We start from the raw sequence: 17,783 nt of genomic DNA on the forward strand, positions 1-17,783 counted from the left end.
GTTGCCATAGTATCAAATAATAAATATTTCACAAAAAAAATCAATAATCACCAACATCCATCCATCCAAAATAATATTTCTTTCATTAATTAATTCATACATGCAAACAAATTGAAAATGTCTGGCGATGGTTACGATTCGTTGAAGAAAAACTCGAATTCAAACGATGATGATGACGAGAAATGCATGAAAAACGATTTTCAAGATCAATTCCGTAACCTGTTTAGTTCAGATTCAGAAAGTGACGTTGATGGGGTGGAATATTCAGATGGAAGAAGTGGTTTTGAAAGTGCAAGTCGCGTTTCAGATTTATCAGGGATTTTGGATAGTTTAGAAAAAACCGGTTCGAATAAAAGTTTCAGTTCGTATCAAGTGAGGGAAATCGAAAGAAATAATTGCATGTTAATGAATCGAATCGTTTCGCAAAATAACCGAAAAAGTCAATTTCCGATTACCGACAACAAACCTATGGCTTCTAGTAGTTTCATTAATCGTAAAAAGAAACAACGAGAAATTGATCATAATAATTTAGTAAGTTAAATTTTAATTTTTATAATAATGTGTTGTTTTAATGTTTTTTTTTAATAGATTTTGTTAAAGAAAATTCAATCTGTGAAATCTTCTGGATTGAGTCACAGAAAAAAATAATTATTTTAAAAAATTAATGGGGTGGAATGGAACTCTTTGGAAGTACAAATCATATTTTTTTTTGTAATATAATCGTGGACCAGTATTTGTTATTTTATTTTTACTTTATAATCGAATATTTTTTATAATAGATTTATTTAAATATACTTTTTTTCTAAATTTTTTGTGTAATTCAAGTTTAATTAATAAGCGTTTGGTAAACTTTCTTGAAAACAAACTGATTCTGGATAACAGCCAGATGGTTATAAAAGTGGTAGATCAACAATTACTGCAATTATTAACCTGGTACAAGAAATAGTTGAGAAATATGATAACAATGAAAAGGTTAAAATAGGTTGTTGCTACACCAATGCGCAAACTACATTTTTATGGCGTTCGCCACATGCTCTATTGGCTTCATACCTTCAAACCGAAAACAGGTTGTTAGCTGGTCTGAAACTAAATCCAACGTGAAGTCCTGCAGATATGGAATACCACAAGGCTCCATTCTGGGACCTATATTGTTTGCTGCATACATAGATAATATACCTTTTGTGTTGGCGATGTCGCAGCAAGGGTAAGTTCCAACGATCGAGTAAGTGCCAAGCTCGACAGTCATCAAGACATCAAATAGATTAAATATAAACAAGAACAAGACGCAGATGTTGAGAATAATGAAACAAGAATAGTAAAGTAAAAGCTATTAAGTTCCTTAGAATAACTTTAGATTCAACATTGAAATGGTATACTCATATTCAAAACTTGTGTAATAGTCTTTCTGGTGCCGTATATTTGATCCGAAGATTGATTTTGAGAAGGAATGCCTATTTTGCCTGTTTTCAGGCCGTTGCGACATACGGACCTGCAGCCTTGGGCTGCTGCATATCTAGTGTTAGTCAACAACTAATACTAAGTCAAGATATTAGGCTGGTTTGTTGTCAATTAGTTGTTGACTAACAGTAGACCCAGAACTAGAAACATCCAGGTTTTTTTTGAGGTATTTAGGTATTTTGGCTGTTATTGTAGCCGACATCGTCATGGCATACTTTCAATTAGAGATCTGATGGTTTCTTGAGGGATATCTTCCCATACGCGAATAAGACTTTGTCGCAGCTCGTTTAAGCTGTTAGGTGGTGGATGCTGACTTCTAATCCTACGTCCCATTATGTCCCAAAGATGCTCGATTAGGTCTGGACTACAGGCTGGCCACTCGAAGACTTGAATATTAACATAATTTACATATTCAGTAACAATATGTGCCGCATGTCTCGCATTATCCTGCATAAGAATGAACCCATCGCCAATGTAAGGTGCAAAAGGTATCACAAAAGATTCTAAAATGTCTGTTATGTATCGTTCAAAATTCAGACGTCCACCATCAAGGATAAAAAGTTCCGTGCAAGCTGTTAAAGATATTCCATCACTGAACCGCCTCCGTATAATGTGGTTTCTGGAATGTTACATGTGGAATATCTTTCATTTGGCCTTCTGTACACTCTTGGACGACGATCAGAACTTACAAGGCAAAACCGTGACTCATCCGTAAATAACACTTGCTCCCAATGATGGATTTCCTAATCCACGTGCCTTCTTGCAAAAGCCAATCTGTTTCTTCGGTGGTTTACAGATAATCTGGGACCAGTAGCTGCTGCCCGAGGTCGTAAATTTTGAGTACGAAGTCTTCTTCTTATGGTATCTTGTCATGAACCTCGCTTAGCTGTATTTGGAGCTAGAAGCATCAAAAATCGATCTTCCACCGCATTTGTAGCTCGTGGCCTGCCTTGGCCACGTCGTCTAGCATAATCGTTGGTCTCTATAAATCTCTGCAGAACCCTACCGACCGTTTTATAAGTTGTATAATAGAATAATAGTATGTAAAACTTTGCGATTTGTTAATCCTTCATTGGACAAAGTTACAATTTGAACACATTCATCATGATTTAAATTTCGTCTAGCACGCTCCATTATGTATTCCACGAATGACAGTTATCTTATCAATTCGTAAAACAATTAAAAAGTATGTAGAAAAAAGTTATTATTAAAAAAAGGAATATGAAACTCTTGGGAAGTACAAATCATATTTTTCTTTGTAATATAATCATGAATTTTATAATAGATTTATTTAAATATACTTTTTTCCTATTTTTCTAAATTTAATTGTCACTTGACAATTTTGAGGTTTTTTGACAGGTGTGTCAGATCTGTCAGATGTATTTTGACAGTTTTTCGAGTGTGAAAATAACTTTTTGGTAAGTTGGGTTGCATACGTTAATAACAATTTAATTCTTATAAATTATTTATTTATTCTTTTATTTAGCCATAAAAACAATAAATATAAAGATAAGATTATTAATAATAATTGGTCTAGACTTATTTGTTGTCTGGTTAATTGATATTTCGTTTCGATTATTTTCTTTTAGTTTGTTTAGAAAATCATTGCCAAATAAATTTTAACATATTTATAAATAATACATTGCACAACGATTTAACTCCACGTAACGGAAGTAAAAAAATATTCTATTGTAACATTTTATGATTGTTTTTAATCGTTTAATAATGTTAATGAAGAAAAAACCTTCCATAGATGGGGCTAAGTTCCTTTCGCGTTTCGAACCAATTTTGCGTTTAATTTGTTTTTATTTAAGTTGTTAGCGGTCGAATAAGAAATACAAAAACCAACAATTATCTAATTAATAAAGTTCAAACAAAGTTTAATTGATACGAATTGGTTTCGAAGTAATCGCGAAAACTTCACGTTAGTCTCGAAAAAGCCGGTATCACAACAAACAAATAAACGAATTCGTAGTAAGAACAAATTGACTTTTTTGTTGTACATACAGCATTGAATACAACCTTGAAAAAAAAACCATCTGTAAATTTTACAACAATTTCGGCTGTGAAATGTCACGCGTGGACCGCCGCGCATCAAACGTTATTGTTATTATGTGAACCGTAAATTTTTTACAAGACTTCTTTTTCGATTTTACTTATAAAACCACCTTATTAATATTATTATTATTTTCCCATTTACACCCAACTCTACGTTTCGCGGGGGGCTTAAATTTATCACAACCATGAAGTGCAGCAAATTAATATTTTGGTTTGTATTTGGAGTGTGTTGGTTCGACGGAAATTGTGATCAAATTCAACATCAATCCAACACCGAACCGGAAAAACCGAGGAATAATGGAAATATGGGGTACTCATTGCTTTCTAGGTCTATGTCTAAAGTTGTAGAAGGTTATTTTGATGTGTATTTAGCGTTTAAGATGATTTATACCTAGTTTTTTAGATTCACATGAAAGTTGTTACGTTGATGATTTCGATTGCTTATTTGGAGCCTCAAATGATAAACCTGGATTAGAGGCTATTCGAGCTTTACATCAACAATTAGATGATGATGCTAATGGTGACATTGATTTAACTGAAACTGGTGATGTATGTTAATTAATTTATATTAAAAGAATAAGAACATAACCTAAAAAAATTCTTAGATAAATGTATTAAAGATGATATTTAGAATTATGTTGAAGGATTTCATAATCTAAAACCCCCAAATTTAATTGTATTAACAATAAATATTATGTACAGTGAGTGTGTCAAAAGTAATTTGACAAATGTAACCTTCTTGTGCTATAAATGCGTTGATCAATAGGGAAACTTAGTTAATAATGTTGAGATGAGTTAAATGATAGCTTCATATAATATACAGGGTGGTCCATTGAAAATGAGCTGAAGGGCATAACTGCCAAGGATTTTATCAAAAAAAAACCTGAAACCTGTCAAGTTTGTTTCTCAGGGGGATAAATTTTGACGCAAAAATTGTACCCCAAACTTTACCCTCCTTCAAATTTGGGGGATGACACCCCTCTCAAATTTTTTCAAATTAAAAACATCATTTTGTAAGTCTTGTTTTTATTGATACAGCATAAAAAAATTTGTTAGAACAATTTATTTTCGAAATATCTGGTTTTAAAGATTCACCAGATACACCCCAATTTGCACTAAACATATTTCTAATAAGAAAAATTAAAAAAGAAACATGTTAATCATTGAAGGAACGAGGTTTTAGCCAGATATTAAAAACCTATTACTTAGTATCTTTTTTAGGTGTTGGACACTGTAGATAATAATCAACTCCAATAGGACTTTTTTCATTGAATACAACTTCATTTATATCAGGTTTGTCATTAGCAACCTCATTGTAACAATCCCAATACGATATATAAAGCCGTTTTGAAAAATCACTTTGAGTTTTTAAACAAAAAATTTTTGAAATGATCGAGAATTTTTTCGAATTTTGCAATTTTCGCCGATTCAGTTTTAAAAATTCGTATAAAATCGATTTCTTGGAATATGAGTATGAAAATTTCCCAAAATGTTAATAAAAGTGTCCTCTTTCCAATGAACCAACGCGTTTTGAAAAATAACTTTTAGTTTTTGAGAGAACAATATTTGAAGTTTTGATAAAATTTTCGATGTTGCAATTTTCATCGATAACATTCAAAATTCGCTATAAAATTCATTTCTTGAAGGAACCTTGTGAAAATATCACCAATTATTAATTAAAGTATCCTCTTTTTAATGCATAAAGCCGTTTTGAAAAATCACTTTGAGTTCTTGAGAAATAAATTTTTGAAATCATCGACAATTTTTTCGAATTTTGCAATTTTCGCCAATTAAATTTAAAAAATTCGTATAAAATCCATTTCTTGGAATATAAGTATGAAAATTTCCCAAAGTGTTAATAAAAGTGTCCTCTTTCCAATGAACCAACCCGTTTTGAAAAATAACTTTTAGTTTTTGAGAAAAAAAAATTTGAAGTTTTGAAAAAATTTTCGATGTTACAATTTTCATCGATAACTTTCAAAATACGCTATAAAATTAATTTCTTGAAGGATCCTTGTGAAAATATTACCAATTATTAATTAAAGTATCCTCGTTTTAATGCAAAAAGCCGTTTTGAAAAATCACTTTCGGTTCTTGAGAAATATATTTTTGAAATAATCGACAAGTAGTAGTAGTAGTAAAAGTATTTATTCCGGAATTACAATTATTATACAAACATTGTTTACAATTATATTTTAAATTTATTATATTCTCCGGAACGGGCTCTCGACCGAGGTGCTCCTGCCCTTGCTGAACTTTCATCCATATAATAATTATAATTTACTTCATATCCTTCAACAAATAATAACTAATTGACATTCGGTAAAGGGTTGTTATCCGAAAGAAATAGCGATGTGAGATTGTGGTTTTCAGTTATTTTTAAATTGCTTTTATTAGCAAGTGCAACTATTCGGTCTGTAATTGGTGTTATTTTACATTTCTCATAAAGAAGTTGATTCGATGGGTTATAAAGTGGATTTCTAGGGTTTCTTAGTTTTGTTATTTTGTTTGTTTGGCTTGAATTCCTACGTCGCACAAAATGGATGCTCCATAATCCAAAATCGGTCTGCAGATGGTTTTATAAACGTGGACTGAGCATTTAAAACTGATGCCTCTGTTTTTATATGTTAAACATCTAAAATATTTCGCCCTAGCGTTAGATTTCATTTTAGATTTTTTAGTGTGAACATTAAATTTTAATTTGTTATCTAGATCAATCCCTAAATATTTGCACACCTTAATTGGAGTAATGAACATGTTAGCTATCGATATTTTAGGTGATCTATCAGATATTCTATGGAATGGTAATAATAACTGTGTTTTTTGTGGGTTAATTTGAATACGCCACGTCCTATACCAGCTTTCTATTTTTTTCGTCAGATTTTGAAGATTTTCTATTGCTCCATTCAAAGTACGGTCATGAGATATTAACACCGTGTCATCTGCGTATTGGAGAATGTATGCTTTCTTATTATGTTTTTCAGTCATCATATCAAACACAAAAATGTTGAATAAAATAGGGGATAGTGGAGAACCCTGAGGGACTCCTTGTTTTGGAAAGAAATATCCGAATATGCGTCGTTCACTCTTACTCTCAGTGTTCTATCCGACAAAAAACCGTTTATTAATAATGTTAGGGTTGGTTTATTTTATTTTGTCATTTTATCGACAATATTTTAAAATTTTGCAATTTTCGCCGATTAAATTTTAATAATTCGTATAAAATCGATTTCTTGAAATATGAGTATGAAAATTTCCCAAAGTGTTAATAAAAGTGTCCTCTTTCCAATGAACCAACCCGTTTTGAAAAATAACTTTTAGTTTTTGAGAAAATAATATTTGAAGTTTTGATCAAATTTTCGATCTTGCAAATTTCATCGATAATTTTCAAAATTCGCTATAAAATTCATTTCTTGAAGGATCCTTGTGAAAATATCACCAATTATTAATTAAAGTGTCCTCTTTTTAATGCAACAAGCCGTTTTGAAAAATCAATTTTAGTTCTTGAGATATAACATTTTGAAATAATCGACAATTTTTTCGAATTTTGCAATTTTCGCCGACTAAATTTTAAAAATTCGTATAAAATTCATTTCTTGTAATATGAGTATGAAAATTTCCCAAAATGTTGATAAAAGTGTCCTCTTTCCAATGAACCAACCCGTTTTGAAAAATAACTTTTAGTTTTTGAGATAAGTTTCAAAATTCGCTATAAAATTCATTTCTTGTGGAAATATCGCCAATTATTAATTAAAGTATCCTCTTTTTAGAGTTGCTTCGTTAGTTAAATTAGCATCAAAAAAGTTCATTTTGTATCTTGGGTTCAAATAAGTTGACATATCTTATTAGCTTTCTTATTAATTTCATTTTTATTCAAATTTCGCAATAATGTGGCAATGTAGGGTATCACTTCAGAAATGCACCAGAAATTATAACCATAATGGCCGAATATCCAGTATCCGACTTTTCACAAAATCACTATCCGTTCCATCACTATTATAAACGTTAGCTTCCTCAAGTGTCGCATAGCCTCTCTGCTATCAGTGCAGATTACAACGATTCTGCCAACCTTTTTGGGGTCGTTGATCACATTAGCTGCTATATTTAATCTCATGATGCTGTTATAAACATATGGAATGTGTCCATGTTGAAGTAGAACAATTATTTGGTCCATCGATGATCTACCTTAACCATACAAAGAATCAACCCAAACCACTTTGGTACTTTTTTGGCTTTTCTATATAAAGAAGCAGTCTTTTAATTAGTACTTTGGAGAATATTTTCTATGTTGTGTTTAACAACGTGATATCTCTAGAGGTTTCACACTTTAGCGGGTTTTCCTTCTTATGATTAGTCCGGGTTCAAATATTTCGCAAATATTTGGTGACTCATTATTTTTTCTTTGCTAGTGTTTCATTTGGCACACTATTTTTCTTATATATTATTAAATTAAAAATATTAAAGAATTGAATGTGTATAAGCTATTTTCCTTTTTTAGTTTTTGCGTCAAGATTTAAAAATTGATTCTGGTTATGAAAAGCGTCAAAAAGCATTCCATCAAAACGACGATATGCATATTTCCGTTAAAGAGCTTTGGGAATCTTGGTTAAGATCGGAAGTCCACAACTGGACTGTTCAGCAAACCGTTGAATGGCTCTCTGTTTGTGTGGATTTGCCGCAATATGTTCCAAATTTTATTCAGAATAAGGTAACTGGAGCTGCACTTCCAAGGTAAAAACTTTTATTTAATTTTATTTTTACTAAAACGAAACCGATTCTTTGAAGAAATATGAACGATAATAGTAACATAAAAAATATGGTTAAAAATTTTTACATAAAATAAATATTTTAAGGATTAGTTTTGTTTGGTGGAACTTATTAAACGTAAAATGTGTGTTAAATGCGCATTTGGTATGATGTAAACAAAAAAAATTGAGTGGTAATAAACAAATATCACAGGTTTTTGCACATGTTTATAAATTTATAAATTTACAACATATGTTGGGGATTAAAAACATGATTAAATTTTATTCTGTCTCAAAAATAAGCTAATTGAATCAATACACGTGTTAAGGTATGAAATACGATCCATTTTATCATAAAACTCAACTAAACACAATCTAAAAATAAATTCATGGAGAAATAATCATCGAAATAATATTTCGTATGAGTATTAAAGTTCCAATTTTAAGAAACAATTACAGACTTGTTTGTACAACTCGATTCAACAGAATAAAAAAAACTTGTTAAATAACATTGAAAGCATGTTAATTTGTACACATTAAATTGCATAATTTGAAAATAATAAAAGAATCCCCGTCATGTTTTGACGTAAAAGAACCCAACGAATTAAAAATTACCTATTTAATACAAAGGGGAAATATCATGAAGGTCAATTAATAAAATAAAAATTATTCCGATTTTTATTTGTTTATGTTAATTTAATTATTTCATTGAAAACGTAGCGAATACTTGAAGTTATTGAAATATTTAAAATATTTATGAGTAATACCGCTTAAAATAATCAGGAAATTGTTCCGATTTTTTTTCGAAACGCAATTTTCCACGCAGTTATTGTTCATCAAGCTACCGATTGGTTTTATTTTCAAATCATAACGTGAGTACATATATAAAAATCTAATCAAAGTGTTTCTCATTTTAATATTATAAACTTTGCGGTTGATCTTGCAATGATAATTGCTTTGTTTTCAAATTATTATAGAGGTTTTCGTTTTCATTCTAACAACAATGTTTTTAGTTCCTTATCAGTATATAAATATTTTAATTGTACGACCTGGTTTTTGTGTATTTTACACCGTCATTAAAATCGCAAAAAGGATAGATACAATAAATTAAAATAAAATATATTAAAGTAAAATTTCGGTATAAAGGATAAACTTAAACGTTAATAACTGTTTGAATGATTAATTTTAATGTACACAAATTCGAACAATTATCCCCACCATTGCGTTTTTTTATTAGATTAGTTCTACTTTTAGTTCAATAAAAATATACAACAATCTAGCGCTGAATAACAGCTAAAACTAGAACTAACATTAACACTAGATCTAGAACTAGAAACATTCGGGTTTAGCCGTACGTCTCTTAAGACGGCTAAACCTGAATGTTTCTAGTTCTAATTCTAGTGTTAGTTCTAGTTTTAGTTGTGAAGTAACACTAGACTTAGAACTAGAAACATTCGGATTTAGTCGCACGTCTTTCAGGACGGCTAAACCCGAATGATTCTAGTTTTATTCTAGCACTGTCACTAGAACTAACACAAGACCTAGAACTAGAATCATTCGGGTTTAGCCGCACGTCTCTCAAGACTTCTAGTTCTAGGTCTTGTGTTAGTTCTAGTGACAGTGCTAGAATAAAACTAGAACTAACACTAGACCGAGAACTAGAAATATTCGGATTTAGCCGCACGTCTTTCAAGACGGCTAAATCCGAATGATTCTAGTTCTAGTGACAGTGCTAGTGTAAAACTAGAACTAGCACTAGACCGAGAACTAGAAACATTCGGATTTAGCCACACGTCTTTCAAGACGGCTAAACCTGAATGGTTCTAGTTCTAGGTCTAGTGTTAGTTAACAACTAAAACTACAACCAACACTCATTCGGGTTAAGCCGTCCGTCTCTTTAGACGGCTAACAAATATATAACAATCTAACACTGAATAACACTTAAAACTACAACTAACACTAGTATTAAAACTAACACTAGACCTAGAACTAAAAACATTCGGGTTTAGCCGTCTTAAGAGACGTAGGGCTAAACCCGAATGTTTCTAGTTCTAGATCTAGAGTTAGTTCTACTTTTAGTTCAAAAAAATATTTAAAAAATCTTAAATATATTTTAACATTAATATGATATATTAACATTTTTTGTATAAATTTGCCATCTATTAGACTTTAACCTGTACAATTATAAACTTTCCAGATTTTTTTTAATCCTAAACCTAAAAATGACCTTGAAAAAAAATTACAGTTAGCATTAATTTCTTATTAATTTCGCTTTATTTACACCTCTTTCGCCATGGTTTCTTTTTCGTGTTAGTAGTGAAAATGATGTTAAAGGTTTCGCTTCACTAAAAAACTGTTTTTGACCTTATTATGCTTAATTACATGATTAATGAATCTATGGGAGGAGATTTGATACGCTGATTTTATAACGCGATGATGTTCTCAATGTCAGGTGTTGTGATTCGTGGTCATGTGTTAAATAATAAAGAGTAAATAGAAGAAAAAGGTAATAAAGTGTTTGTTTTGTGTTTCGTTTTTGATTTACTTTTAATGTTGTTCTTTGAAGATGGAAGAAAATGACGGTTTTGATGTTAGATTTAAATTTATTCTCTTTTTGGTTTGGTATGTATATTTAAAAATTAAAACAATTTGTTTATCTGATAAGTCAATTAACTAAATCAATCTGTTCAAGCTAAAAATGTTTTTTATTTATTTTCTTCTTCATTATTTCTATTATTTCTTTACATTGAGTATTGATTGAGTCAATTTCGATGACGAAACTTTTACGATAAGAATTAATCGTTTACAATTGTTAACGTTCTTGATATTGGTATAAAGTTTCTTAGTAGGTAACAAGTAAATTTCGTTATAAAACATAAAATGGATTTCTTAAAAGTTACAAAAAACCATAATGTAAGTTTTTTAGAATATTTCCTAAGCATGTAAATAGAAAGTTTATATTTATCAAAACAGGTTCAGATTATGTTCTTTTAACGTTCATATTTCTCCAAAAAATTTCGAACCGAAAAATAAAACTTATATTTTAGGTTGGCTGTAAATAATATGAACTATCTAAGCAGTCTAGGCATTAAAGATCCAATACACAAGCAAAAAATCTCGCTCAAAGCAATGGATGTGGTATTATTCGGACCGCCTAAAGGTGCATAAACAATTAGTTAAAAAAAAAAACAATCATTTTCTCATCAAATCCCCTCCAATTCATAAAATTACTTCCCAACAAATAAAAAAATATATTTTTTTCTATCATTTCTAGACGGTCATAATTCTTGGAAAGATTTCGTTGTAATTTTATTGATTATTGGTGGCGGTATCGGTTTTTGGTACGGTTACCAACAAAACAAACACTTCAAAAAGAACATAACGAGGATGTGCACGGAAATGGAGACACTTCAAAACGCGGAAACGGCATTAAGAAAACTCCAAAAAGAATTGGAAGAAGCACGACAAGCTCAGGAACATGTTACATCAGAAAAACAAAATTTAGAGCGACGTTTACAAGAAAGCGAAGCCGATCCGAATTCTTTACATCACTCGAATTCCGACGGCGAAGTTTCACAACTTAAACAAGAAATTGAGGTAAATTAAAAATAATTATTTAAAAAAGAAATAATTTCTTTTCGTTGTGTAGATGTTAAGAAATGAATTATTAATAGCTGAAAGTAAACTTCAACAAGCTCCTTGTTGGTCCCCACCGGTTGGGTTACAACAATGGTTACAATTAACGCACGAAACTGAAAATAAAGCTTACGTTAAAAAGAAAATGCAAGCTGAAAAGCAATTACAGCATGCAAGAGAAGCTGTAAGTTTAATTATTTCATAAATTTTTTTAGGAATTTTATTATTTTGTTTCTTATAGTGTGAAAAATTGCGTAAAAAACGATCAAGTTTTGTGGGAGCTTTTGTAAGCACCCATGGTAAATCAATAGACGACGTTGATAGAACGATTGTGGAAGCGAGAACAGCGTTAAATGAAGTTACCCAAGAATTACAAGAACGAGTTCATCGATGGAAACAAATTGAGAGTTTGTGCGGATTTAATATTATCCATAATAATGGTTTACAATCGTTGGAAACGGCGTTGTATAAAGGACTAAATGGTCGAGCTTTTGGTTTATTAAGAAGTACGTGTTAATTGTAATAATGTAATGCGGATTTAATTTTTATTGCAGCATCACTTACAAATATAAGATATCTATTTTTGTTTTATTCTTATTATTTTATTTTATTTTTTTAGATCGAATTAGCAGCCAAGATGATTTGGACGATGAAACCAGCTCCGTTTATACTTCTACACCAGGTAAGAATAGTTCTTTTGATGAACTTGATGAATCTCATAATTCCGATTAAAAAATAAGAAATGGTTTGTATTTATTTATGTATAAACAGTTATGGAATGATTTTTAAGGTGGATTGAATGGAATCAAAAAAATATTTGTACTGAGCGATCGAAAATGATTGAATTAATAGTGAAAATATGAAAGTATTCAAAATTTAAAGCATAAATTTTGAATATCGATCTCAAATAATAATCTCAAATTAAATAGCTTCAAGATTTTCATGGCATCTCGTTTCAAAAACTAACCATAACTTTATTTCTTTTAAGAATGATGTTCTACTCTGTTTTATGAGTAGTTTTTTTGCATGACGCCATTACACAACGTCTTAATAACTTCTTGGTTGTATCTAATCTTCCGCGTCCTTCATCTTCAATTATCAAGAGGCTTCCATGGTCAAATTGATTTCTGCTGGGAATCAGAGACTCTCTTTACTAAGTCAATGAATAGTCGAAAAATCGCCTCCAAACGTCTTGGCGTTAAAGAGCCTTATAGTATAGCTCTTGCATCTTCCCCTTGCTCAATTACCAACTCTAGAGAAGGATGTTTTTCTGCTTCAGTCGTCAAAAACTATTTTAAACACGACCTAACTATGAATATATCGAAAACTTCTCCGACCTCCATCCATGCAAATTTTGTATAGCCATTTTTTTACCATTGCCAAATACTAGAGAAATTAATATATCAATATCTTGTCCACATGGACAACCAATTAGCCAGTCTAACCAGTCTTGAGAAACTTTTAATCTAGAATGCTTCCTTGGCCCTTGCTCAAAACTAATAGTACAAATTTTTTATATTGCCATCCTTTGGCACTTACCAAATTCAAAACTAATCTTCTACCATATCTTACCTTGTAGTATGATTCTCATATATAAGTTTATACTTTTGAGATTATCCAGGTTTACTGATATAACTAATCACCAACTAGATAGGAAGTGTATTGTATTGTATTTTGGCAATGATCAGAAATAAGTGTCTAACACGTGATCACTTAATATGAATAACTCTGAATATATGATATATTTATCAGCAATTAATCAGAAATTCTCCCCGACCTCCATCTATGTATTACACATCAAATTTTTTCTAATAGTATCTTTTGATAAGCACCAAAACCGGTGCTAAATTTCAGCTCAATTAATATATACAAGTCTTATCTATATGGACAACCAACCACCTATCCCATTAGAGAAAATCTTAATCCAGAAGACTTCCTCGACTCTTACCCAAATTAAAAGTGCAAATTTTTTATGTTGCCATCTTGTGGTAGTCATCAGATTCAGTTGCTATAAGCAAAGTTCGAGCAGATAAAGTAAAGTGTCCTTCATCCATGCCTAAATCACCAAATTTTTCATTGTGTCATTTTTTGGCAAGCATCAAAAATCGTTGCATATACCGAATTAGTTGAACTGACCTAATTCTGACTACAAATACAAGCAATTAGCTATGATATATATCATATCAGCCACAACATATCAAGTCACCATCAGGTTTCAGTTGCTATAAGCAAGGTTCAACCAAATAAAGTGCAGTATCTTTAGTCCATGTCTGAATAACCCAATTTTTCATTGTGTCATTTTATGGCAAGTATTAAAAATCGTTGCAAACACCAGATTAGTTGAAGTAACCTAATTCTGACTATAAAGACAAGCAATTAACTATGATATATGCCATATCAACCACAACATGTCAAGTTACATCAGCAATTAATCAGAAAACATGTTGCACCAAAACATGAGACAAAATGTTTAGAAACTTAATCTCTCGACTCTTACCCAAACTAAAAGTGCACATTTTTTATATTGCCATCTTGCGACAGTCATCAGATTCAGTTGCTATAAGCAAAGTTCGACCAGATAAAGTAGAGTGTCCTTCATTCATGTCTAAATCACCAAATTTTTCATTGTGTCATTTTTTGGCAAGCATCAAAAATCGTTGCAAACACCGAATTAGTTGAACTGACCTAATTCTGACCACAAATACAAGCAATTAGCTATGATATATGTTATGTCATATCACCGACAACATCTCAAGTTGCCTACACGAAAGCGAATCTTGAAAGGTTTAATTAAGATCTCACCCAAACCATTGCCATCTTTTGGCGCACACCAGATTCTGTTGCTAGAATCAAATTCTGGGCAGATAGATGTTAAAGATTTTCATATCGTTATCTTTTGACATACACCAAATTGACGAGTATGCGAGTTATGCAGATATTTCCAGTTATTAGAAAGAAATCATCCTCCAGCGTGCATCTATATCTAAAAGATCTCCTTTTTCATTAGATCAAATTTAATTTAATCATTTATGATCGTTCAGTATTTTGATACAGGTTTTATGATTATTTTCTGTTGTCATGAATCTTAAAAAAATCTTAAAAACGATTAAGATGGAATGTTACTTAAATAATATTTAACCAATGAAAAATATGGAAAGAAAAAGAAAATAATCTTTAAAGCTTTCCATGATTACAAGAATATTTATTATTTTAGTTGTAGTTATTGTTTCTGTATCTAGTTATTATTTTGTTTAGTTAGTTTTTTGGGGGATTTAATCTAACAAGGGATTTTTGTAGTTTGATAAAACTCTTCTAAACGGAGTACCCTAGTTCTTTTTAGAATCAGTGTAATTGATACTAATTTAGTATTTGAAATCAATTATGCTCAATTCTATTTCGTTCCCTTCTCGTTTCTTTTTGAATGTAGAAGTTATTGTAGTTGAGTCCTTTAATTATGTTATGTTTTTTCGTCAATTTTTTTATATCACCCCCAGAAAAGTTTCTTAAAAAAAATTAGTTGAGGGAAAAAACGTAAACCGTAGATGGGTACTTAATAGCGTCTTAAGACATGTAAGTAATAAGAGTATTTGTATATAATGTGAATTAATATTTACATAAAGGCGATATTTTGAGTTGCATTTTTGTTTTATATCCTTTTTTACCCTTTTAATATTAAAAGTAATTAAGAAAAATCAATCATTTGTTAGTAATGGGTGTTGGAACTAACCAAGTCATTTTTAAACAATTTTATTATTAAGGTAAGCCTTAAAAATTGTTTAGAAATCTTAAAGGTGTATTTCTTTTTTTCTTAAAGAAGTCGATAAGGGTTTAAAACATTTATTTTGGTTGTTTAAACTTTTTTCTTCGCCTATTTTTTCCATGCATGTCTTCGGGTGTGTTACTAACATGAAAGGTGTAAGATGGCGATGTCTGTGTAGGAGCCGTAGATTCATGGCCGCAGCACAGTTGGAGAGAGGCGGACTCTTCCGGAAGCGAAGCCAGTAGACAAGACGATGACTATTTCGAACCAAAACAAACTACCAATACAAATACTGTTAATTTCATCGTTGGAGGGGACGTGTGAGTAAATCAAATTGGGTTTTTATAAAACGAAGAATGCTTTTTTTTCATTTTCTTCTTTTTTACTCATTATACATGTTTTTAGTTTTTAAATTTTTATTTTGGGTTTTCGATATTTTTAGAAAACGATTTCTTTTCCAATTTTTATTTTTAAATTATTTTTTTTAATTATTAATTACAATGTTTTTTATCAATTTTTTTTCAGCACTAACTGGTCTGAAGATATTTCACCTTTAGTTCCTAAACATACCCGAATGTTATCTCAACCAGCATCCCTCCGTAATCCATCTCTTAATAAATCTTTATCGACAATGACACGTTCGTTTTCTCAAGACACCAACGTTGGTAATGTAACTTCCTCTGAAGCCACATTGCCACCATCGAAAACGTCGCATTCAGAACCGTCTTTGGATCATATGGATCGACGGAAACCGAAGAAATTACACCATATTAAACAGCAGACGATTAGGGAGCATACGGGTTCCACTGATGACGTTTGTTCGACGGATTCTTCGGTTATCGATGAAGAAATTAAGCGGAAAAAGAAGAAATTTTTTTCGTTTGGAAAAACCAAAAGCGACTGACCTCTGATGATTCGTTTTTTTTGTTGACTTTTTGGTTTATTTTTTGATCTGGTAAAAAATAAGACAAGTACGTTCGGGGTTTTGTGTTTTTTGTCTTTAAATAAGAATTTGTCTTCCATAAAAAAAAATAATAGCGGCGGATTTATCTTATTATCTATTTATTATTACTGCTTTTATATTTTTCATTATTTTTAATGTTTTCGAATATACTTATTAAATCTAGAAAAGCTGCAGTACTTAAAATTTCTAAAAAATTCTTTTTGGTTCTTTTCTTTTAATTTCTAAATTGTAGCTGTACATTTATTTCCTTCTTCAAAATTGGGGCCTTCATCTACAAACATCTAGTAATTCAAAGCAATAATAAATCTCAAAAATCCCATAGAAAATTTCTTTATTGTATTTTATGCCCTGATTATTTCGATTCGGATTGTTTTAATTCCGGATAAAAATTCCAAAATGTAAACTCATTATGTGGTTGTGAATGCGAACGGAAATTTTTCAAAAAATTCCAGAAACCCCTCAGTAAAGCAAAAATTTGTACTATTCGTACTTGATGGAGTGAGGGAATTTCGTTGTAAGATCGGGTAAAAATGATTCATATCGTCTCATTCTTGTTATAGGCCTTAGAAAACGTATTTTTTTAGTTCAGTTAGGAATAAATCTAAGAAAGAAAATAAATTGTATAAAAATGATTGAGTTTTGTCTTTGACTTAGATTTATTCGAAACTAAACAAACCTGAATAATTTAAATCAATTTTTAACCTTATCCAATGTGATATCTGTGCTATAAAGGCAATGTTTTTTTTTTCAATAACTGGATGCGTTAAACACGCACAGGATTAAGAAAATATTAGAGATGTACAATAAACACCCATATTTTTATTAATATTGTGGAGTTTTCTTTGCCTCTATTTAATAAGTTATCCTTTCTTTCCTTTAGAACTGAATTAAGCATTCGAAAGAAATTGAACTAGTGCACCTATCTTGGCAATGAAATTAAAATCACAAGAGACAACCAGATATTGCGAACTAAGGAGGAGAATAACCCTCTCATAGGCAGCATATGAACTCAAAGATGTGTTTAAGAGCAACCTATTAATATGTCTAAAAAGAAAAGTGTTCAATCAGTGATGGGGCAGAAACACTGACTTTGACCATAACATCTGCCAACAGGCTTAGAACAACACAGCGTAAAATGGAAAGATCAATGCTCGGAGTATCG

General features: G+C 30.8%; 2 protein-coding genes across 4 annotated transcripts; both read left to right on the forward strand.

Moving 5' to 3' along the window:
• Nucleotides 1–22: 22 nt before the first annotated feature.
• LOC111414349 (uncharacterized) lies at nucleotides 23–807 on the forward strand. The gene is made up of 2 exons (XM_023045665.2): nucleotides 23–531; nucleotides 589–807. Exons 1-2 carry the CDS (start codon nucleotides 118–120, stop codon nucleotides 646–648), a joined length of 474 nt encoding a protein of 157 aa, XP_022901433.1. The 5' UTR covers nucleotides 23–117; the 3' UTR covers nucleotides 649–807.
• Nucleotides 808–3,411: 2,604 nt separating this feature from the next.
• On the forward strand, nucleotides 3,412–17,449 carry LOC111414348 (stromal interaction molecule). Of its 3 annotated transcripts, none has more exons than XR_002706262.2 (10): nucleotides 3,412–3,867; nucleotides 3,920–4,065; nucleotides 8,015–8,247; nucleotides 11,309–11,421; nucleotides 11,536–11,858; nucleotides 11,911–12,081; nucleotides 12,139–12,403; nucleotides 12,517–12,579; nucleotides 15,811–15,977; nucleotides 16,183–16,275. XR_002706262.2 is itself a non-coding variant. In XM_023045663.2 (10 exons), exons 1-10 carry the CDS (start codon nucleotides 3,702–3,704, stop codon nucleotides 16,559–16,561), a joined length of 2,001 nt encoding a protein of 666 aa, XP_022901431.1. In that variant the 5' UTR covers nucleotides 3,412–3,701; the 3' UTR covers nucleotides 16,562–17,449. The 3 variants fall into 3 exon arrangements, 2 of the variants coding, with proteins under 2 accessions (XP_022901431.1, XP_071056249.1); XM_023045663.2 differs by having other exon boundaries at nucleotides 15,836–15,977; nucleotides 16,183–17,449; XM_071200148.1 differs by lacking the exon at nucleotides 15,811–15,977 and having other exon boundaries at nucleotides 16,183–16,311.
• Nucleotides 17,450–17,783: the final 334 nt, after the last annotated feature.

The sequence above is a fragment of the Onthophagus taurus genome, chromosome 11, assembly GCF_036711975.1.
Source record: "Onthophagus taurus isolate NC chromosome 11, IU_Otau_3.0, whole genome shotgun sequence".
In the NCBI taxonomy this organism is placed as follows: domain Eukaryota; kingdom Metazoa; phylum Arthropoda; class Insecta; order Coleoptera; family Scarabaeidae; genus Onthophagus; species Onthophagus taurus.